Source organism: Ictalurus furcatus, chromosome 7, assembly GCF_023375685.1.
Source record: "Ictalurus furcatus strain D&B chromosome 7, Billie_1.0, whole genome shotgun sequence".
In the NCBI taxonomy this organism is placed as follows: Eukaryota; Metazoa; Chordata; class Actinopteri; order Siluriformes; family Ictaluridae; genus Ictalurus; species Ictalurus furcatus.
This window is the reverse complement of record NC_071261.1, coordinates 15,043,421-15,068,419: the sequence shown is the minus strand read 5'-3', so window position 1 is coordinate 15,068,419 and position 24,999 is coordinate 15,043,421. Positions and strand designations below refer to the sequence as shown.

General features: G+C 37.8%; 2 protein-coding genes across 8 annotated transcripts in view; one reads left to right on the top strand and one right to left on the bottom strand.

Moving 5' to 3' along the window:
* Window positions 1-55: 55 nt before the first annotated feature.
* Window positions 56-10,349, bottom strand: ecsit (ECSIT signaling integrator). 3 transcript variants are annotated; one of them, XM_053628839.1, is made up of 8 exons: window positions 9,718-10,349; window positions 9,099-9,239; window positions 8,591-9,005; window positions 6,326-6,549; window positions 5,562-5,619; window positions 3,988-4,136; window positions 1,973-2,093; window positions 56-1,729 (listed from the first exon to the last, which is right to left on the bottom strand). In XM_053628839.1, exons 1-8 carry the CDS (start codon window positions 9,724-9,726, stop codon window positions 1,470-1,472), a joined length of 1,377 nt encoding a protein of 458 aa, XP_053484814.1. In that variant the 5' UTR covers window positions 9,727-10,349; the 3' UTR covers window positions 56-1,469. The 3 variants fall into 3 exon arrangements, with proteins under 3 accessions (XP_053484814.1, XP_053484815.1, XP_053484816.1); XM_053628840.1 differs by having other exon boundaries at window positions 9,099-9,221; XM_053628841.1 differs by having other exon boundaries at window positions 9,099-9,197.
* Window positions 10,350-10,370: 21 nt separating this feature from the next.
* The window catches only part of eml3 (EMAP like 3), a 44,129-nt gene continuing 29,500 nt past the window's right edge, over window positions 10,371-24,999 (top strand). For 2 of the 5 annotated variants that reach the window (XM_053628833.1, XM_053628832.1), the window contains exon 1: window positions 10,371-10,565. In XM_053628833.1, the coding sequence (XP_053484808.1) occupies window positions 10,541-10,565 (25 nt within the window). In that variant the 5' untranslated portion in view covers window positions 10,371-10,540. Of the gene's footprint in view, window positions 10,566-21,734; window positions 22,276-24,999 lie in introns of those variants that run through there. The other 3 variants (XM_053628830.1, XM_053628831.1, XM_053628834.1) reach the window with 3 other exon arrangements.

The window sequence follows — 24,999 nt, the reverse complement described above, 5'->3', positions numbered from 1 at the left end:
TATGCATTTTACTTTCTGACTCTTATCACATTGGCTGAGAAACTACCTTAATTTGCTTTCAGTTCAGATTTAATAACATTATTTTTATATTAAAGTCTGTTTATGAACAGACCTTAGTGTGGCTTGATGGAAAAGACAATTTAATAGAGAACAGAAACTAAGCATCTTAGCTGTTTAGTCACCAGATTTAGACGTTGATAATAGAAATTTTAAATAGTAAACTTTAAGGAAGTCAGTAAATGAGTTTCTGTTGGATGACGCAGGCATGAAAGAAAGAGAAAAGATGTTATATATAGTCACATGCTTTGTATCCAGAAATGTATATACACAAGTTGAGTGTTACTATGTATTCTTGGATGCTTCGAGCTTGTATGCTATAGAAGACATAAAGGCATTAAATAAGTTGCTATGGGATGGGGGAATTGGAATAGTGATTAGGAAAAAAAAAAAAAACAAGGAGATTTCATTTATACTCAAGCTCCACAGCAGGTTTAGTGGTTTTATGTTTTAAGTTTTATCTTGAAATTTCATTTCATTTCATTGGGAAGTTACCTCTAAAATGTTTGGAGGGGTAAATTAGAAGGAAGGCAAAGACTGATATGTGAGTAATGGGAAATGGAAATTTGCTACTCCAAATGAAAGATTTTGAAATGTTTTGCAGTTTTATCTTAATCTGTAGGAACATAAATGCATAGTATGTTTAGAAATTCATAGTAGTAGTAGTAAAGAGGAATAATATAAAAAATAAGATGCACCAATTCTTATTTACTTAACATTAAAACATAAACCAAACTGAAATCCACATTAGAATTGTATTGGAACAGTAATCTGCTTTTAATAACTGGTTTCAGTAATACAGCTTTGAAATGATATTTATACACTCACTGCCACACATCTGTTGTTAATCATACTTAATCAAAACTAATACAGCACAGTTGACTTTCATTTCCTTTTGCATCATATGAAACTAAGACTGCAAACCATTCCTAGATCTGCTGAACTTATGACGACAAATGTAAATTCTTCAGAAATCTCTTGTTCAGTGTTCTCGCACTGATAGCTTTTAGCAAACTCACACAACCAATACTATGCAATTACAGGCAATATGATCAGTCCGTTTCAAATCGGCCGAGAAGATAGACTGTTTTGGGCTAAAAGTGCCGTCAGCAGGGCACCTTTCTCATGAAATTGTCTTAACACCAGTCTCAATTAAATATACTTTTAAATGTTACAATCCATCTTAGTCAAAGCTGCCCAGCTCTATGTGAACTGAAAAAAGGAAGAAAAAACATAGTCGTATCTGAATTGAGAGCGAACATAAAGCATCATCTTGTAACCAAATAATCTTAATTTAGTTAACAAATAAGGTTATCAGCATTTGGCTACTCAAGGGACAAACCAGAGCCCAAGACCTTTGTCTAGCCCTTGCCTAAGTTCCAAGAACACACACTCCATTGACTGCTGCCCAGTCACCGCTTCATACCCTGTGAGTGCAATACTTCTTCCTCTATGATGTGCTCCTCTTCAGCTCCTGAGTGTTGATTTTGTTCAGAATCATGGTGAATATCTTCGACTTTCTGCAGTTCTCTGAATCCAGAATCCAGGCGAAACACAGTGGGAACCTGCCCTAAGATTGGGTTGTTCTCCTGCAGCCCACTGATCCACTGTGCTAGTGTAGCCTGATCACCCTGTCCGGTCATGCACATGGCATAGACTGCCCCTTCCACCACTGAACAAAAGAAATCAGACATCACTTACACCAGTGTATCCGATTCTGTTGATTTGCTAAATGAGAATATACTGTTAATCAGAACTACACAGTAGGGTTAAGAAGGTTTTAAGCATATGTTATGTTTAACTGACTATAAACACATTTTGCTGAACACTGTTAAAGCCACATATTCTACGGCAGATGTAGATGCATTTACTTTATAACTTTTATGGACACTTTATGATTGTCGTCTATGCTCACCATCGTCCACATCGAAGCTATCATCATCTCCCAAGTCTCTCTTAAGGTCAAGGTCAATACACTGGGGATAGAACAAGCTCTGCTCTGGACCAATCAATTCAGGATCGAGCTCCTCCTCTATCTAGATGGGCAAAAAAGTTATATCAATTACACTACAGCATTGTGATTGGTCATTAATGTCCAATAACAGGACGGCTCGGACAGTAAGCACAAGTCACGTTATTATTCTAATACGTTTCTATAGTAACAACTCGTTCACGTGGACTTGTATGACGAATGCTGCACATAATCTAAGGCTAATAATAAACAGATTTTAAAAAGTAAAACATCTAATTGTTGATATGTTGAAGCTTTCTGTAAGGAGATTTATTCAGCATTTGTTGAGCGAGTATCAGCGCTTTGTAAGTCGGTAACTTTTCCATCATGGTAGAGTCTTCAGGACAGAGGACTTTGCACTCACAGACATTCCACAACATTAAATGTAACTAAAACTGATCAAATTTACCATGTGCCGTTCATTAATAAATATAAAAATGAAATCATTGGCAAATTTCTCTGGTATAAGAGGAATACGACACAGCATCACACAACCCCATAGCTGATTATTTTCCTCCAACAGTACACCATGTTGTTTTTTATTCCTTATATAACTTTCCTCTATATAGCAGTAGCTACAGTCGAGATCATAGGTTTACATTCACCTTGCAGAATCTGCAACGTTACTAATTTTAAAAAAGAGGGATCATAAAAACTGCACTTTGTTTTTATTTAGTCCTGCCCCGAATGAGCTATTTCGCATCACAGATGTTTACATATAGTTCACAAGACTTAAAAAAACAAAACTGAATTTACACAAACGAACCAGTTCAAAATTAACAGCGAAATAAACAAAAGTATTTTGTTTAAGCGACATAAGATATTTACATGTTTCCTAGAAGACAAAATAACAACAATTTACACTGATCATCCTGTTAAAAAGTTTACACCCCCTGGCTCTTAATGTATCATGTTGCCTTTTTGAGCATCAGTGAATGTTTGCACCTTTTTTGTGATAGTTGTGTACGAGTCTCTCAGTTGTCCTCAGTGTGAAAAGATGGATCTCAGCATCATATAGTTGCTGTTGGAAAGGGGTCAAATATGCAGAAGATGCTGGAAAAGAAAAGAATGTGCAGGACCTGGAGGATTTTTCTGAAGAACAGTGGGCAGTTTAACTGCTCACGACAAACCAGGGACTCATGAACAACTATCACAAAACATAATAAACAGTCGTTGAGCATCCAGGTAACGACGCACAGTATTAAGAATGAAGTTTGTAGAAACTTTTTAACCAGTTCATTTGTGCAGATTCAGTTATTATTGTGTCTTGAGGACTACATGTAAATGTTATGTGAAACAGCTTATTCAGGGCAGGACTAAATAAACACAAAATGCAATTTTTATGATCCTTTTTTTTTATTAAAAACAATTAGCAGATTTTGCTAGGTGTGTGTAAACTTATGACTGTAACCACTAACAGAACCATCACTATTTTTCATTTGCAGGAGAGTGAGATCTATTTATACCACTTTGTGCTAGATCTCTGTAAATGTACTAAATTGCATGGCTTTGTGTTACTGGTGTAGTAAAATATCCACAGGTCATTTAATATGATAACTGACATTATTTATCATGTTCTTACAACAATTCACTTGACTATCATGTGTGCATTACATCTAATTCTCTACAGTATGTCACATGAGGGAGCTTGTTCTGTAAACAATATGGCACAATCATTCACGTCCCTTTTGAGGCAGCAGATGATTATCTGAGTCGCTGTAGGATATCTCTTATTTTGAAACTTGTGGATCAAAGGACAGAACATTGAGTTTCTCCAAACAAGGACAAATGATGAGATAAAACAGTCTAGATCTTTATTTAGTTTAAACGAAAAGAAAACCTGAAATGATTGGAAGCCTGAAATGTCTTTGGTAGGCCAAGCACACGTAATTATCACACAATACTCATTCTTACAGTACCTGTTCCTCGGGGGGGATAGGGTCAGCTCTGAGCAGATAATAATGTACACAGGTCTTCCTGAGCCACAGAGGAAAGGGGCCTTCCACAAACACAGGTCTACTTGGGTTATGCTTAGCAAGCAGGGTGCGCTGCTCTGGACTCTGGATGCCTGTTATGAGGGGAGAGAATGAAGGATATATTAAACATATATTAAACACCAAATTCATGGGTGAGGATTTAATGTATGTTCCATTTAATGCTTTTCAAATCTCAACTAGTGTTTACAGGAAGATTAAAAAAAAAAAAAAAAGTCAATATATCAAGCTGTACAAAGTTGTCTTAAAGTGTCAGTGGGCTGGGAAAACATTGAAATTCTGACATTTGTACTATATATACAGTCCCCTCCGAAAGAATTGGAACAGCAAGGCCAATTCTATTGTTTTTTTTCAATACAGTGAAGACATTTGGGTTTGAGAGCAAATGATGAATGAGACTATGGATCGGAATTTCAGCGTTCATTTCCTGATATTTAAATCTAGATGTGTTAAACAACTTAAAACATGGCACCTTTTGTTTTCAACCCACCCATTTGTTTTCAAGTGATCAAAAATACTGGAACAAGTGACTGATAGGTGTTTTTAATGCTGCAGAGGTGTGCCATGTTAGATTGTTTGTTTAAAGAATTTATAGCTCTGAATGTCTACTCTGGGTTTGAGCCCTAGGTTTCACCTGTGAAGACGGCATTTACTGTTAAAAAGGATAAACCAACATGAAAACCAGAGAGCTGTCTTTGGGAGAAAAGCAAGCCATTTTGGGACTATAGTTCTGAAAACTAAAGACTTACCTGAACCGAAATATGGTTCACTTTTGTATTTATCCTAACACCCAGCATTTTTAAGTGTGGTTACTGTATCCGATTGCAAAAATGAACTGATTATGTTTATGTCCATTTTGCTGTGGCAAGTAGCTATCCAAAAGCTTCTGATATTCTGAGGTCTGACATTCACTGTGTGAGGAAATCACACTTAGCTACCGAGGTTTTAGAAATCTTTAGGCAGCCTTTTTTTTTTCTTTTTTAAACACTGTGTTTGTTAACTGGCTCCTTTGTAAACTGACGTCTTACCCAACATTATCTTTGTAGGAAGAAATCCTCTGCAAGATTAAAAAGTAAAAAAACCAACCATTTCCATGTCATATTTAGATTTCTGAAAGCTGAGATGTAAAAATGTATGAAAGTCCAAAAGTCAATTATTTGGATTTTTTGGATGTTTGCCAGAATTCAGCCACAGCGACATTTGATGGGTTTTCCCAAACCACCACAGGTCATTCATTCTACAGAGTGTCTGAAAAGTCATGACCCAATGTATAGTGTGTAAAACTACACATAATTCATTATGTATTTATTTGTATGCTCTTTGTATGCGGACACCCTGTAGTATAGTATCAAATCAATCTGTCATAATTTAAGTTAGAAGACAATAATAAAACACCAGTAATTCATAAGGTATTTAAGGGTCTAAGTGATGATACTAAACAAAGTTTTGGACTTATGCAAATCATCAAAATAAGGCCTGACGCACAACGGGTTTCATACCAACGATATGTGGGTGTGAGATCTCCTCTCCTGCCTCTGTGATGTGTGTTGAGGGAAGCTGTAAGTGGACAGAGCAGATCACAGAAAATGAACACCTGAACAGCGACATTTGCCTCAACAAAGCAGGAAAACCAGTTTTACAAACAGGTCTTTAAATCTTTACATACAGTAGTGTTGTGAGTGTAATAGGGTTTTCCCCATTTCCTTCAACTTTCTTTCCTTTGCAAAGCCACATCACTGTAAAAGCAACTTTATTTTGCATTAAAAACAAAAGAACGTCTTTTGGTTTTACAGCAGGCAAGGGCACGAGATTGTTGCGAATTAGAGGGTACTGATTGTTTCATAACATTTCAACTCTTTTTCAACAGCTTTTTGAATTCCAGAATTTCATTCAATTTCAAAAATTAATTTCAGCCTCGCTATTATTTATGACACGTTAATCATTCATTCACACACTACAAAGCTAACTCGAGGTGTTTGTTTATTTATTGTTCTTTTAATGCCATGTCAGCATCAATTGCTATTTTCCTGACAAGATCAAGGTAAGTAAAACAGGATATTCCTTCAGTTTTTATAGTATTACAACAATAAAATCTTTAAATAAAATTTCACCAGTATCAACAACGGCAGCTATATAAGGTCCTTCACTTTAATATTCAATTCTAGGACTTGTCCTGGTGAGACATAACTCGAGGTGTTAAAATCTTCTTTTCCGTTCATAAATGCAGCGGATGCCTAACAGACTGGCTGCTCTTAGTGGTTACCTGATAAACTGTAATTTTTGCGTCCAGGTCATTAGCGATGCGGGTGAGGCTGAAGCGGGAAAGGTCCACTGGGTCTTGTGGGAGCTCATGAGGCACTGGGAATGGATTCAGATTCTTGAATTTGGGAAACCAGTACATGATACGCTGGTACTTCCTCATTGGGTGGCTCTTCTCTCCAAAGATCTGAACCAGGAGGACTTTAGTTTCCATGTTAGGCATAATTCCTGCCAATATATAAGAAAAATAAATATCACAAACAATTTGCCAGTTTCCCGTGTCAGACATTATACAATGAAACCAGACTACCCACAAACACACATCATAATCCATCCATCCATCCATAACACTTATCCTACACAGGGTCGCGGTGGAGCCTCTCTCAGGGAACTTGGGGCACAAGGCAGGGGACACCCTGGACAGGGTGCCAAGGGGCACAATCGCATACACATTTACATATTACAGACAATTTAGAGATGCCAATCAGCCTACAACATATGTCTTTGTACTGGGGAAGAAACCAGATTATCTGGAAGAAGCCCCTGAAGCACAGGGAGAACATGCAAACTCCGTGCACACAGAGAGGAGGCGGGATTCAAACCCGAATCCTGGAAGTGCGAGGCAAACACGCTAACCACTAAGCCAGCGTGCTCTCACAATTCATAATAATTGTGTAATAATTAATTATATAACACAGCACATCACAATGTTTTTTTTTATAACAGTGGTGAAATTGTAATAGATTAAGTAATTGTTATTAATATTAATAATTCATATTTTAAATTCAGATTTAATGCCATCTTTCAGTGGATAATACTGGTGATCAAACATGGTTGTTTCTTTGTTATTTTTAAGGAGTCCACAGAACTTGTTATAGTGTTTGCATTGCATTATACAGTAAAGGGTTGAAACTAATGCTGCCTGCATCTGAACTGCGCTTTGTAATTTGCCACTGTAACATGTCATCTGGATTTGGAATGTGTTGGTTTGACATGAACAAATACTAATATGTCCAATGCGACTTGGTGAGTAAATTTCAAATATGAATAAACTTAAGATGATGGCGGTGCCATATCGTATTATATTATATCCATGATATAGCGGTACAAGTCCTCCCCATGAAAAGAATTGATGATATAGTTAATGGTATTGATGATATAGTTGATGAAGTGTTTACGCGCTGCAACGTGGGCATCTCAGGCGTAGGACGAGAACAGGCAGGGAGTTCAAACCCTAGATGAGGAAGAAGAATTAATCCCCCCAAAAAAGGAGCTTCCTCCATAATACAGAAGTGGTTCGGATACAGAAGATCAGCTGTGAATCAAACGTCTGTGATTTGTAAAGTGTGTCAAAATGCCGTATCAACAAAGGGTGGAAACACGTCAAATTTGTTCCACCACCTCAAGCAAAAAACACTGATCACTCTATGCTGATTTGACTCGTGGCCAAAATAGAATAGTGTCGAATGTTACTATAGTCATATCGTCATTTATATCGTTACTGTGAAAAATACCATGAAATATCATGATATAGTTTTAAGTCTATATCTCCCATCCATACTTGAGGTAGTGATAACGGACATCTCTCTCTAAGAAGATGATTGGTATCCTTTTGCTTTTCCTTCTACTGCATTCATCCATGAAATAGGCATCTTTTGTACACAAAGGCTTAATTACATTTATCATATAGCAGCCTTATAGAACATACATTGGTGAGTATCACATACTACAGCTGTAAATTAACATAAAAATAGGGAACCTGTGGAGTGTTAGAAGCTAGGGTTGCCGCCTCACAGCTTCAGGTTCCCTGGTTTAATCCTGAGCTTGAGTTACTGTCTGTGCTGAGTTTTGCATGTTCTCCATGTTCTGTATTCTCACACCACCCATAAACCTGCAGAATGTCTGTGCTTAACTGCAGGTATGAATGTGTATGCAGGTGTAAATGCATGTGTAAATCTGTGTGATGTCCTGCGGTGGACTGATGTCCCATCCAGGGGGAATTTTCCCCCTGACCAGAATAAATCAGTTACTGAAGATGAATGAATGAATGAAAAATTTTCAGCATCTCTACAGAACACTATAGTACAATTAAAGAAAGCTAAAGATTTGAAGGAGATGCTCCAACACATTTATGGTAACAGAAATGTGTGTTATTGTGTGTCTGAGTGTGCAGAATTATCCTACTTTTCCAAAAGATCACCTCCAGCTAGATGTTTATCCAAGTTATGTTTTAATAAATGGAAACCACAATACACACACACATACTCACCATAATTTTCCATCTGCTCCAGCACCTGCACACCACACTCCTGTTGTCTGGGGTAGTGATTGAACATCCTCTGAATAAAGTTCCGCGGCACAAAGACCTCTTTGGGAAACACATCCAAGAGTTTGTTGTAGACTGTGATGTCTCGCTCCACCCCGAATTCAGGCATTTTCTTCAGAGCAGCATAAATGAACTCTACATGCCCACGACGGCGGATGTCCTTCTTGTTGAAGGTGTCCAGAACTCGGCTGAAATTGGCTTTGCTCTTTGCATCTCTGGCTGCTCGTTCAAAGAGCTCATCGTGTGTGACCAAGGATTTGGTCTTTTTCTCAATCTCATGCTCTATTATTTCCTGAAGATCTGTACTGTCCGACTTGCTCTTGCAAAACGCTGAACTGCAATGCAACCACCTTGGCACCTTAAAACAATGATGTACAAAACCACAAGTTGAAACGGTTTCTTATGTACAGACCTCTCTGATGATGGAAAATATTCAATTGGGAACACTGACATGACCATAGCAGAGCTGTGTGTCCAGTCGAGTAACTCCAGGGATAACCGTGGACGAGATGCATCCAGCGTGATGGATTTGTAAGAGAAACCTGCTGGCCTTCATGATAAAATGACATCGTTTCTGCAGAGAAAATGGCCTCTCAATTTGTCACAGCAAAGGCAAAATAATAGCATGGGGTAAATGCCATATTTATTACTACAACTTGTATAAAATGTGTTATCGCAGTGCTCAGTTTGTTTATGTTTTATATATATATATATATATATATATATATATATATATATATATATATATACATACATACATACATGAGACAAATGTAAGTCTCTCTGGATAAGGGCGTCTGCCAAATCCCATAAATGCAAATATAATACATTTATGATACAATTCTTGTACTATGTTTCAATCCTAAGAATAGGAACCCTTAGGCTGCATCCAAATTCTTTCTCAGGTTGACATTTAGTGTACTAGATAGTATGTAGAATCAGTTAGTTCATAACTTATGGAGTATACTTTTATACTGAGTAGTGTGACATTTGGGATCCAGCCTGAGAGCAGCCCTGGCAACATGGAGAAATTATGTATTTAATAAGTAACAGCGTATGTGTTTGCTTACCATCGCCATGTCAAATTAAAACATGCCTTGTTGTCTTGTTCGGAGTAAATCTCCTTCATTTAGGAGGAACTGGCAATCAAAATAAAAATCGCATAATTTAGCATTCGACCACATATCGGTCAAATCTCCTTCAAACCGAATCGACCGGCACGATGACTTCCGGGTCCGTCAGCACTCGCGTTCCGCTTAAACAAGGAGAAACATTTGCGCTCTCGTTGGTTCCGCTTTGAGTTTGTTCCTCAGAATAACACCATGGCGGTCGTGGCTTTGCCACTAGGTGGCGGATCGAGACATAAACTTGTACTGCAGATGTCATGAGTAATCTAAGTTTTACTGGACCGTGTGTGTGTGTTTTGCAACTTTATGTCACCCCTTTTCTTCCGAATTGAACTAGTGGTGCTGTAAGACGCCTGTTTAGTAGTTTAGATAAAGGAGTCTGTCTTTCCCCGAAAAAAAAAAAAGTTTTACTGTTGCACCGAAGAGTCTTATTACATGAAATCTATCCACACCTACTGTGATTATATGTGCACTTGCCTCCGTCGCGCATTTCCTGCATATGTGTGGTTTTGGACTGGAGTTGCATTTTCAGATTTTCAGTCCGTCGCCCAACACACACCCGCACACACACACAGACACAGACACACACACACACACACACGTGTCTTCTCCCTTTCCCTGGATGTTGCTGCTGAGCACGGTTTCTTTTCTCACTTTTTAAATAGTAATAATAATAATAACAACAACAACAACAATGACTCGAGTGGATTCCTCGCACGCGACCCTGCACCGTTTCAGAAAGGTCTGAACTGGATACGATTGAAACATGGACGGATCAACTAACAGTCTGGGTGAGTGTCAGATACAGTTGGTTTCGCGTCTCTTCGCGACTCGTGAGATTTGCCTCAACTGACAGCTTCGCACCTCAACACACATCCACCGGTAAAAAAAAACAAAAACAAGAAGTGTGAACGTAGTGTAGATGAGAAATCAGAGGTGTCATGAACTGGGATCCAGTTTGGTCCTGTATGTTTATGTTTATTTTGAAGACCACAGCCTGCATGAGTGACGTGAAGTGAAACGAGAAACTAGCTATTCCTGTCGTTTTCGAGAGCTACATGTCACCATTCGATGCAAGACAAGAATGTTTGATTTAATTCACCAGAAAAAAAAGGAAATAAAGTCCATTCAGCAGTTAATTAAGGTGTGTAGTAGACATTTCAGTTGTTCATGGCGGACTCTGGAGAGTTCATGTTACACTGTTCAGTCTGACAAGTTTCTAGTTGTGGAAATAAACCGAATTAGTAGTATTGGTGTATAACGTGAAAGTTGCCCTGCCTACCCTGTCACAGGTCATATTCAATTAAATTCAGTTCAGTTGATTTGTATAGTGCTTTTAACAATATACATTGTCTCAAAGCAGCTTTACAGAAATATATAAACACGGGATATAGACCTATTGAGCAAGCCGGTGGTGACGGTGGCAAGGAAAAACTCCCTAAGATGTTAAGAGGAAGAAACCTTGAGAGGAACCAGACTCAGAAGGGAACCCGTCCTCATCTGGGTAACAATGGATAGTGTGAAAGTAAAGGAAAGTTTTTTTATGAACTCTGTTTGTTGAACTAGTCCACTGTTCACTAAAGGAGACTTGAGTGCAAAATTGTATGTGGTAATTGCAGTCCTAAGACCATAGCAGCAACCGTAGTCCCAGCAACCACAGCGAAAATATCCATGTGGAATTGAGGTCCAAAACCATTTCTGTGGTACTACAAGTGGCACCATCCTCAGCAATCTCCAGGCTGCAGTGCTTGGGGTCGTCCTTAGTGGCAGGATGTAGCCTCCAGTTGATGAGAGCTCCATCCAGAGGTAGGGCATCAGGATGGATCAGGCAGGTCTGGAGAGCAGAAAGGATCAGGATCACTGGCATCTCCATAATATCATGTGTGACTTGACAGAAGGACAGAAGGAGTGGGAGGGAAAGAGAGGGAGAGATTGTTAGGTATGCTTATTGTCCCATACTGGGTAAGACTGTGTAAAAAGTCTATTCATGGTAAGCTTGAGTAAACAAATATGTTAAATTGGAAGAGCACTAAGAATGGGGCAATAACTTTACTTTATGTGTTATTACACAGCATTATTAACACTGCTACCATGGAAATGACCTTTTCAGTATATCTATTTCAGTGCTAGGATATGAAATTTGTCTGTCAATTGCATCAATTTTGGCATCAAAATGCTGTAAGACTCAATACAGTATGGCATACACCAAAGAATGTATAGCAACTACTGCTTGGCTGAAGGAATGCATATTTACCAAAAAATTTTGCTATATAAATTTTTATTCAATAGTAACAACTAACTCACACTAGGGGTGGATGATATGACAAAAAAATATTATATCACGATACCTTAGGACATTTCTATGATACACAATGCGTATCTCGATATATCATTTATATAACAAACTGTCTGCAAAACAGTTGTAAAATAATATTTTAAAAATATAATATTAAACCGAGTTTGATGATACTTTTCTTTAATGCCTACAAAGACAAAGAAGATTAAGTTAAAAAAAATATACAAAATCAACAGCATCCATTCAGTACTATTTAACTTGTAATTATTAAAAATTTTTGAAAATACATAAAAAAAAATCACCATACCAATGATATCTCAGAAATCATATCGATATTACTGTATATTAATATCACAATATCGATATTACTGTATATTGATGCATCTCCCAGCCCTAAGTCACAGGGACTTGTATGGCAGATAAGTTACATAACCTAAAACTAGTAATAAATGGTTAAAAAGTGTTTGTTATTTAACAAACAAAACATAATTGTTAATTCGGTGAGGATTTCTGTAAAGAAATGTTTATATTTGACATTTATGGACATAGTCTCTGTTGTCAGCCCTTTGTAACAGGCAGTAAGTGTTCTGCCACTGGAGAGTCTTTAATACAGAGACAGAGGTTTGTCAGTAACATGACAAGCTGTAATGGAAAAAGATCAGGGGAGTTTTTTTCTAATCTTCAACTGTCCAGTTTGGGTGAGCCTGTGCCGATTCTTGTTCTTGGTTGACCGGAGTGGAACCTGATGTGGTTTTCTACTGTTGTAGCCCATCCACCTCAAGTTTTGATGTGCTGTGCGTTCTGAGATGCTTTTCTGCTCACCATGGTTGTAAAGAGTGATTATATGAGTTACTTTAAACTTCCTGGCAGCTCAAACCAATCTGGTCATTTTCCTTTGACCTCTCTTATGAACAAAGCGTTTCCACACACAGAACTGTCACTCACTCACTGTTTTACCATAGGTTCTAGTCATGCTGTTCCCACTATACATGGGGTTTATGAGTGATGTAAGTAACACCAAAGAGCTTATGGTATTCAGACCATTGTGTGGTACCAGCATGTTTTGTTGACAGCCTTGTAAACCTCTTGCGCTGTAGTGCTTTGGGGAACAGTAAATATCACATGGAGAAAAGCCTCAGACGTCTACTGGCAATGCTGAAGTTTCTGATGAAGTGCTAACTCATGCCATCGTTTTCTCTTGGACTTAGGAAATAGTCTACCAATGGAATTTTCATATGGTCTGGATTAAAAGTAAGGCTGGTTGACATGGCAAAATATAACACTTGAAGTGTTTTATAGGCTACACAAGACATATGGTGGTTATCTGGTGGTATTTTGTGTGGTCTATTAACAGGTAGGAACAGAAACAAAGTACATGTGCATTCTTAGCACTTGTATTGTTAGCAGCACAATAGCAGCACATTTACAAAAGGCTATGAAAAACCATCAATGAGTTTAATGCAACATGTAAAAAAATAAAAAGCTAGTTACAGGAGGAATGGGAGGAAAAATAAAGAATAAACACAGGCACACAGGACCAACATCCAATCAGATGTTTGCTACTATGCAGCTTTGATTTGATGTTGTGATCTTATTGGTTGTTGTTTTCAGGCTCTCTGAAGTTGCTTCACTTGTGCATGAAACATGGATTTGGTCAGAGCTGTAATGGTATATTTAACATAATGCAGACTTGATTTGGTATAATAACTGCCACTTGCTGTGTGATTATTTTTTATGGAGGAGACATTTTTGAGGTTTAGACGTAAAAGAAGCAGAAATTAAGATTTTATGGTCAGTAAGGGTACACAAGCTGCCATCTGTCAATCATTATCAGCCATTAATGGAATATTGTTCTTAGTCCTAAGAACAATGTAGAAAGCTGTGATTAATCTAACAAGTTTTTGTGTGTGTGTGCGTGTGTTGTGAGCATCCTGACTAACCTTACACAAACCAGCAGATTGAATTTGTTTCAGGAGAAAGAACAGGCTGGCCTTGTGGAGTCATTAGTGTTTGTGATATGCAAAGTCACAATATGTAGAAATAAAATCTAAATACAATTTCAAGTCAATAGCTTCACTTACACACATGAACAGCAAAATATCTGACCTACGTTATTAGTTGTCCAAGAAATTAGAGTGAACCAAAAGGAATCTGTTTATAGTCCCATCTCTTTGCACTTCAGTGTACTTTGACTTGGACATTTACACAAATCTTTTATTTTATGAAAATCACTGGCTATATTTACTTGCAAAGATTCTCACCAGATTGAATGAATTCATTCAGACACACATTCCATACATTATATGTGAGTAATTAATCAACTGGGTGGTTAGTAGACAATCCTGATTTATATGCGTGTTACATGTAATCCGATCTACAGTTATGTGCATGTGCAGAGCGAAATTTACTGTTGCCCTAATAACAAGGAGCACACAAGTCCAGGCATTACATGCTGTTTTTTTAAAAGAGCTTTCTGTTTTTAGTGAGTTCATCTCAGGGAAACATCATCCAAATATTGGCTGGATAACAAATAGAGTTTGTGTCCACAGTATAATGGCTCAGCATTATCACATTATCCTTTGGCAAGTCAGATACTCATCTTATAAATGTTACCAATGGCATGGTCTGGAGAATAAGTGCCCCACAAATATAACTTTTCCCCTTTTTTACTGCATGCATGTTTGGCATGTTCACTGAATGTCTACGCTTAGCCAATATTACTGAGGACAGTTTGCATCCTCCTTCTGCCACATGTTAGTTTGATGCCCATCCCACCCCTGAATTATTATTTTTAAGTAGACTGAAATATGCTAGATGAACTGGGATTTTCTCACAAGGCAGAAGTTTTTTGTGCAGCAGGACACAAAGGTGTGTCTAGGAGGGGGCCTGGGGTCACCACTGAAATTTGGTTGGCCATCACTGGTCCCCACCGAAGCTGGCAGTGGATTAGATGTACTAGATCAGTTGTAGAACTGTTACTAACTCTCCTCTTACACATTTTGTCCGTCACTGACAGACGTTTATATGATGTTTACATTGATTTGTTTATCATAAATTTAAAGCTGGTCCCCTTACTGAAGCTATTGTTAAAGTACACTATATGGCCAAAACCATGTGGACATCTGACCATCACACCCATATGTGGTTCATCCCCAAACTATTGCCATAAAGTTTGTTAAGCACACAGGTGTAATGCTACAGCGTACAAAGACATTCTATACAATTTCCCTTCACTGGAAAAAAAGGCTCAAACCTGTTCCAGCATGACAATGCCCCTGTCGACATGGATTGCCAAGGTTGGAGTGGAAGAACTTGAGTGGCTTGTACCTCAACTACACTGAACACTTTGCTAAATCTGGAATGAGATGTTCAACAAGCACATAGAGGTGTGATGGTCAGGTGTCCACAAATGTTTGGAAATAGTTGTTCCATGCCTCCCCCAGTCTAGGGTTGGGGAAGGAATATCAAGGAAAGAAAGGAGTTTTTAAAGAAAAAAAAGAAGGCAACCAAGAGCTTTGTTTGAGTGGTAGAGTGGTAAATGGACAAAAACAAGAGAAAAGGAAGCTTCAAAAGGTTTCAGGAGGGGACCAGGCCAAAAAACAATAAACAAAGCACTTCTAACTTCAGGGGAGTACTACCCAAGCTTTTAAAATAAAATTCAAAAAGCAACAAATGTCTTACCTCATTCCCTCTCTAACCAAAAACAGGAGAAAACAGACATGATCAAAAAATGCCATCCACCTCCTTACAGCTTCCAAGGGGGAAAAAAAAAACACTCAAGACTGCACTTTTAGTTATTAAAACATAGATAAGATACAAGCTGATGTTAACCACATTACTGAACAAACACTTGCACACTAGCTGAAGAAACAACATAACCACCAAAGACACCTATAGCACACTAGCTAGCATTCTAGGGCTGGAGAAGACAAAATTATAGTATCCTGGAGAGAAAAAGCCTCCCTGAACTGCAGTTCCTCTCCAGCTTTATCCACTGGCTCAATCTCCAGCAGCCAATCAGAGCAGTCCTGCAATTATCAGCAAGAAGAGTCTGATGTCCATTAGACTCAGGGCTCGAGAGAGACCAAGAGCACACGACACACAGGGCAGACACTGCAACAGCTCTCAACACAAGCAACAGTAGACTACTATTAAACATGAAATACATCCACAGTGTAGATTGGATCGAGTTAATCTGCTTGGATGTAAGATTAATCCACATTTATTTAAAAAAAAAAAAAAAAAAGCAGTACTCCAAGCCCTTCTTTTTTGCATATTTACATAAAAATACCCTTCAGTGATTAGAGCTTTTTAAAAAAAGGTGTCAACATCTTTGCATGCTTTCTGCAATGACATGATCAAGCTTAACTCTCGACACCTGAATGGACAAAACAGAACATGGGTAAGAACTAAAAGGCAGGAAGAAAGATGAAACCTCAACTATGACTAATATTTCACCACAAATTATGAAATACAGTACATCGACCATCTTTCCAAAATTGCACTCATATTCAAATGTGTATTTGAAATGAGACAGATGGACACAAGACTTTAGTCATCAGACTCTATTTTTGTGCCGAGGCCTATAAAGAAATGATTGGAACTTCTCTTATTACTGTAGCCAATGTTTAGAGCAACAGTATTGTCAGGTTTCAAGGAAGGAAACCCATATATGCATAAACGTATAGGTGCATCACGAATGGTGGCGTTTTATACTGGAGTGCATGAAAATAAGATTATAATCAGAAATCTTTTTCTTGGCTTGATTTGTTTTTTAACTTATTTCTACTTTGTATGCATGTAAATTCATCTGCTGTTCTGACCTTTTGGTGTGTATATTCTGTATACACATGAGGACCATGTTCAACAGCTATTTATAAGCTGAGTCTGAAATCACACCTTATATACGACATCGACCATGCACTTAATTCAAACAGCATGGTGCGTTAAGAGGGTTTTTTTCCCTGCCAGATGGGATTTCATAAGATTTCTCAGTATTCGCCACTTTGCTTTCAGATATTATGCTTACAAAATAGTTTGTGGTTTCCACAGCCATTTAAAACCATTTCCCTGATCAGATTAAAAGATAACTCACAAGCTTTGTTGACTCAATGCATTTGTTCAGGGTTCCTCTACCTGTTATAATAATAATGATGCCTTTTTTGGGGTTGTACAGTTAACTGTCTCCATATTTAACGGTTCCTGTTAGTGTTCAAGCATTTCTCTCCTAGTCATATTCATTTCTGCTCTAAATAAAAAAAACTTTCCTTCCATTTATTTAAAGTAATATCTTAGTGAAGTGTGGGTGTAATGTAATAAATTTATATTAAACTCTAAGTCTTAGATCTGATCAATTTAGGACACGTTGTTTTCATGTTTGTACATTTCAAGCACTCATTCACTTTCACAATTACACCTATTTTTTTCATTAATTATCCTGCATGTACTATCCAGCACTTACTTACTGACAACATTCTAGACAAATTATATAGGCTAAATAAATAATGGCTTTTCTTTTAGAATAAATTCAGGTATGTTCCTTTCATTGTGTTGTAAATCCCCGTTACAATTTATGAACCTTGAAAGTAAAAAAAAAAAAGTCAGAAAGAAAAGTACATTGTGACTGTCCAACAGACAAATCATTTTAAAACCAGAAAGTAGTTGTGTACTTGTTGGAGTAGCTGTCATGCTTTCTCATACCGAGAGGTGAAAATGTGTGTGTACCTTTTGTGCCGTGTGCAAGAGAGTGAAAGTGCAGGGGCAGACAGCAGAGTGCAGGTTCTAGAGACTGACAGGAAATACAGCAGCTGAAGGTGGGCGGCCTGACGGAGAGAAATGCACACTTACATCTGTAATGATTCGTAAGTTGGGTAATAGTTCATAGGAGACAGAAACATCATGTTTGATTTGTTTTCTGGCAGCCTTTAACACTGAAGTCTGTGTCAGTTCAGTATCATTTCTAGCACATGAGTGATGAGCAGCGATACTAGCTAAGACAATAAATTCCATGTGTGATGAAGTGTAACTGGTAGCATTAGGGGTTTAACTCCTTAAAGCAATGGTTCTCAACCAATGGCCCATGGGCTGTTAGTGGCTTGTGAGACATGGAAGTGCAACTTTCTCAACTCTGAAAGTAAAATCCATTTTGTTTTAAATTAAATACATTCACAATACACACAGCACAAGCCTTTGAGAAATGTAAATCAGACTACTTTTTAAGACAATGTGTGACAAAGCGATAAATTATTTGCACGTCACCCCTGTAAGAGAAATTAAAATGAGATAAGATGAGATAGCATAGAATGACAGAATATGGTGTGTGCTGTTGCAGGAAAATAATCCACAACAGCGTGGTGTGATGTAGCCCAAAGCAAAGCAGAGTTACTGTTACCACCGAAGTAAATTATTTCCCTAGAACATCTCATCCCAAAGTGTTTTATTCCTCTTATACCACAGTGATTTACCAACAAGAAGAAATTTGTAATTTATTAATGAACGTCACATTGTGCTTTTTAACCACTTATTGTTGAGGAATGTTGAGGAATGTCCATGAGACAAGTTAGTTCCTGCTGTCACTTACGTTATAGCAGCTTTAAACAGTGCAACTTGTTGTCATGATACTGAGAAACCGGAAAGTGTAAAGTACTTTGTCCTATAGACTCTCCTGTGGCGTGTCAGGGATTTGTAGAGGAGGCGGATGCAAGTGCGGATACTTTATTATACAAAGTGCAAACACGACAACTAGAACCGTGAAAACAAGAACCATAAACCTTAAATCCAAAGCAAAACCATGCAGACTATGAGCACGGTTGTGGCACACATGACAACACTTGAACACGGCAAGGCATGACAATGAGACGCTGAAACACAGGAACTTATATAGTAGTGGTAATCAAGGTGAAACAAGACACAGGTGAGAGTGATTGAAAAATGTGACGTGCTGGGGTTGATGGGAAGTGTAGTTGAGCGCCCCTTTAGCGAAATCATGACATGGCAGAAAACCTAATGATTGTTACAAAGCACTGACACACAAATAATTGTTTTTCTTTGTTAAACATTATTATTTACAGTTCCTTTTCCAATGCTTTACCTGTGTACTTTTATAGCCAAACTTTGAACTATTATTTAATTATTATTTATTTATAGAAACTACATTCATGATGTTGTGGAATATATGAGTATAAAGTTGTAGTTGTCATTCTAATTTGCTTCTGGGTTGAGGCTTTTACTTTTGATTGACATCATTTCCTTTTTTTCCTTCTAACAAGCAGTGATGGCCTATATACACAAAGTTATTCAACCCAGAGCAACTATTCTAAAGAACTATTCTATTCTATAACTATTCTAAAGAAATTCCATCAGTCATTTGACTATAGCCAGAAATAGAAACGACAAGAAATAATAACAAGCAAATATGTACTATGTAGTCAAAAAAAACCTTTTCCACCAATGCAAGAGACATCATCTGCCTGCAAAACCAAGCACACTATGTGGCCAAAAGTATGTGGACACCTAACCATTACACCCATATGAGGGTTTTTCCCAAATTGTTGTCACAAAATTGGGTGCGCAGGTTGTCTTGAATGACTTTGTGTTCTGTAAAATTAAGATTTCCCTTAACTAGAACTAAGAAGCCCAAACATGTTCGAGCATGACAATGCTCCTAAGCACAACGTGAGGTTCATAAAGACAAGGTTTGCCAAGGATGGTGTGAAAGAACTTTCACACCAAGAGTGAGAGTAAGAGAAGAAAGAGTACAGAGCCTTGACCTTTAACTCAGTCAACACCTTTTGGATGAACTGGAACGCTGATTGCGAGTCAGGACTTCTAGCCTGACCTCACTAATGCTCTTATGGCTGAATGGGCAAATCCCTACAGCCACGTCCCAAAATTGAGGGGAAAGCCTACCCAGAAGAGCAACGCCATATTAATGCCCATGGTTATGGAATGGGATGTTTAACAAGACTATGTGTGTGTGATAGTCAAGTGTCCACATACCTTTGGCCAAATAGTGTATGTCTATCCAGACAGAAGTAAAATTAGCTGTAAATTTAATTTGGGCTGGAATTGTCTCAAGGGAGAAAAAAATCACAAGATTTGGTGAACTGGATGTAAATAATATCACCTCCCCATGTAAGTTAATCCTGTCTGAATAAATTACTGAAGGCCAAGATAGATTCTCTGTAAGTTTCCTTAACCAAAATAGTGTTGCTGGTACATTGTTAAGTTTAAGGTCTGCCTCTCTAAAAATGTAAAATTGAAAACAGATACACAAGTGTGAGACTAGTAAGTCTAGATGAGCTTATCTAGTGAGAATTATCATTGTTAATTGTGCTCAGGTGCTCAGTGATGACGTTGGGTTCAGGAAAAACACACACTGCATCCCAGTTCGCCTACTATCCGTCCTAAATAGTATCCAAGATTAGTGTGCCCCAAATCATAGTTTGTTGAAATGAGTATCTCAGAGGTACCCAGATGGTCTACTATTTCTGGTAGATTTTCGAAGTGTGGATCCATAAACTTTTTTAGCTAATATTACCCACAACTCCTACCACGAGCAGGAGTTTTGTGACAGTTTGCTTCGCCGAATTCAACCTGCAAACATGGCGGACGAGTGTAATGTTGGTGATACATCTTCAATATTTAAGTCTAAGAGCTTAAATGTTAAGCACTAAATATAAATTAAAATAAATCTAGGGTATGGTATATTAAATGATATAGTATGAATGATATAAGGAATAATGATATGAAGAAAAGCTGAAATGCAACCAGTAGTAGGCAAAAACTTTCTCTTCCATTACATGACGTGTTAATATGTCCAAGTACTTGCGTATTCTTTTGCTACACACTCAAATGTATGTACTTCTTCTTCACAAAAAGAGTACACATTTTTAATGCATAGTATAAGTAGGTGAATTGGCAGCAGTTGTTTTGGTGGGAAGGAGAAGATGAACAAAAAATAGATTTAAAAAAACGGATATTAAATTACATTAAAATACACACCACAACTTCCATTTTGACCCCCCACCCCCTGATTAAATGTCATGCTCCTTCCACTGTTCTACTGTATTTAGTGATAAATTCTGTTTACCTTTTAAACAATGCCAAGGAAATAAGTGCAAATCCATCGTAGTTTCATGGAAATGTGAATATGGTTCTGTGCTGCTCCTTATGTGGCCATGTAGTTTAGAGTAGCACTTGGACAATTTACTCTGTGCAAACTCGATAAACAAGATTGTCATGTGATTGTAAATCTTCAGAAAGGCTGTAAACAGAGCTATCATCCTAAAAAGCTGTAATGGCAAGAAACAAGTCTCCAGCAACAAAGCAGCATTTAGTCGGAAGCCCTCAAGTGACCAGACGAAATAATGAAGAGAGATATTCCAAAAAGCTTGACGTAGAGCGTGGCTTTGCCGCTCACATTCCAGAGCTATCACTCATCAGCTAATCTTGAAACATCGATTCCATTGAAATCAAGACTGTAAAGCTTATCATTTCATCTTTTTCGTTTTAATTGTTTGATGTGTTATTGCTCCATATGGTATTTACAAAAAAAAAATGATTGAATTAATGTAAATAAATTTCTGTATTACAACGACATTTGTGTGGCAAAAGAAGGCGAGACAGAGCGACTGAGAGATCTCCTCCTCACTGTGTACATACAAAGACAGGAATCTGGTTGTAAAATGTTTACCATGGTTTCCTGTTGCTACCGATTTGGACCTTACAAATTCTCAAAGCTTTTTTGTGTATAAAATACCATGCAGGAAATGCAGTGTATGTGGGCTGAATACACACATCCACTCTGCTATTAGCTCAGAATAGTTTATCAGTCTGCACTCTTGTACAGTATATTGCAGTGTTTGCATAGTACACATGTAGGAGGATGGAATGGGGAGTGATCGGGAGTGAAAGAGAAGGCCAGAGAAGATTCCTGTTTCAGTCTTTTTTTTTCATGTGAATGTCATGTGACCGTACACATGTCAGGAAATCATCAACGGCCAAGTAAAAGAGGACGAAAAGAGGAGCCAGATGAAGACAAATTGCTAATTGGTTCCCGATGTGCCTAGACGTGCACTTGGCTGGTTCCAGCATGCCTCTTAAAGGAGCAATACAGACTTTTTAACAAGTGATGGCTAATACTGTAAACAACATACTTGTAAAACATTGTAGAGCTGTAAACAACAGTAAACAGCAACAGACAGGTAAGTTACTAGTGCTTATTATGGTTTGAGAATTGATTGAATTATTTATTAAAGGTTATTAAATCAGCTTCCTGAAAGCATGCATTATATGTGTTTGACTTGTGTTTTTATGTGAGATGATCATGAGCCAAATTGCCTCAGGGGCTCTTGCGTATGTGTCTTTCTATTTCTTTTGGCATTTTGGCCACAAATGCTTTCATCCATTGTAATGTTACCGGTTGAATCAGCTACACTTTTGTCCTAATGAAAGAAGGAGGGCGCACAAAATAGGGCACTTTGTTTGTTCTTTTTTTTTTTTAATTGTTCCCTTTTAAGTGACCACCAATGGAAAAAGAATTGTATTCACGCATACAGGTAAGTCTGGCCTCTCGTAGCGGCCAAAAATTTCCCAGCTTCTCTATTTGGGGTTTACACAGAAGCTTCTGCAGAAGTAGGCTAAATCTCCCGTTATGAAATTGCTTTGGAAAGCACATATTTCTTTATAACCCACCTGCGTGTTTTGGTGATTTTCTCTTGGGCATGCATACTCTTAACTCTTTTTTTTGTCAGTCGGTTGTTATACAGATGTATAAGGTATCAAATCCTTCATGCAGTACGCTACAAAAAATCTTTTTCAGAGAGTCTTTATTCTTGAAAGTCAACAACAATTGATTAATACTATTACATTTAATATTATTTCTATTTGACCAAAGGGTACAAGTTTGCAATCTGAAACAAGTTGACAGAATCCTGTCTTTAAAAGTTATTCAGGAGTTTTGTTTAAAGCTGTTAGTGTTGAGTAAAACAGATCAATTTGAGTGTTTACCAGTACGTTTACTGAAGTTCTGTTTGGTCATTTGCCATGTCAGTCAAATTTCCCCTTTCTGTGAAAGTATGTGGTTCGTGGCCACGTCTATTGGTGCAGTGTACCGGACATTCTTGCAAAGTTAGTCAGCCTTGTAAGACATAGTAGAAAGTAGCGGTCCAGGATCAACAGATGTTTCTTCCTGTATGCTTGACAATGCATTGCAGAGGTCACATTGTAAAGCCATGACATACTAATTGCAAAGTTAGCAGCCTACATACTTTGAGTTGGTAGTACATGTCAGTGAGAGTCTATGCATGGTGCTTACATTTACATGTATTTATTTGGCAGATAGTTTTATGTAAAGAAACTTACAATTGAGCTGAGCAGTTGAGGGTTAAGGGATCAGCAGTACTAGAATTTGAACTTGCAGCCTTGCAACCGCAGAAGCTTAACCACGGAGCCACCACTGCTGTAAATTTTATACTGCAATTAAGAGAAAGGTAGGAATTTTCAGACATATGCAGGATTCAGACCAATGAGGTAGGATTTTTATCACTTTACTCAGTGAGTTGACATGCATGAGATGCCTCAAGTCTTGTCTGTTGCAAGTAAAGATTCTGGACTGGGTTCAGCTTCAGTGATCCATGAGGAAGGCATTTGTTTCTAATGTTCAGAATGAACGTTTAGACCTGTCGTAAAACAGAGACGCTAAAGAGAGTTTTTGGCTTTCTTTTTGTAGGTTATAAGCTAGGACACTCAGAACTCCAGTCCATGTTGGCCAGCTGTCCACACCAAACAAATTTGCAACAACTTCTTCAGAGGCTTCAGTTATATATTCTAATCCCTTTCCATGTCGTGGTCCTGAATAAGGTCAGAAACTTGGAAATTAAAAAAATTATATAGGTTGAATTTGTGGTTTTTAGAACCACTTTTGCTTGGGTAATTTGGTAAGTCAACTGCTTATTGTAATACATTGAGGGATTTCATGAGTGCTGGCTCAGACAGCATAGAATGAAACCTCCCACATTTTCAAAGAGCCTTTTGTGAATAGAGGGCCCCGATGGTTCTAGTCCAGAAACTCTGTGCTTCTATGTTTGTGACTACTTCAACTACCTCAGTATCTCAGCTCATAAATATTAGTGCTGAAAATTCAGGGGTTCAACTACGATTCTAGTTTAGAAACTTTCTGGTAAACATGTCTCTCTGTCTGTCCATCCACCTCTCTAACAGCCTCTTCAGTCAGTCTGTCTGACTTTCTGTCACTACAAGGCCAGAGAACAATAGAAATATCTATGTAACGAATCTGTACAGGGCGTGTAGAGTGTAGGAGTTCATATTTGATTTAGAAAAGCGGTGTAATGGTCACAGAGTGATTTTTTGTTAGTTCATTTATACGATTATACGACACCACACCTGTAAGATAAAATTCGTTGGGATTGGTATTTGTAGTTATGACATAATTACCTGTGGAGTGTTTTGAAACAACTTGTGCAGCAGTTTCTGTCAGTAGCCTCTTTTGGCTTCCAGGGTTTCCAGGAAGTTTGCATGCTTAATTGCACCAGTGTTTTTCAAACTTGGTAATCTGGACATTTTTTTTAGAAATGAAAACAGTAGATAGTGTTGGAATATAGTGAATGTACAGGGGAAATGATGTACCTGTAGAAATAAAGCTGTAGTACTGTAACACTGTAGTAAATGCATATTAACTACAAATAGTAAGGGTCAGCTTTTGAGTTTCAGTATTGGTTTAACTCTGTTGACCAGCTAGTTTTGAATAGTCATTTTACTGGGTTTGTCTCACAGATCTGACAACCCTCCTAGCTAAATAATGCTAGCTAGCAAGTTCCAAGAAGCAATTTGAACATATTGTCATGTTATTTTATTACAGAGGTGTCATGTTGACTAACTGGAATCATTTTATATATATAAATATAATC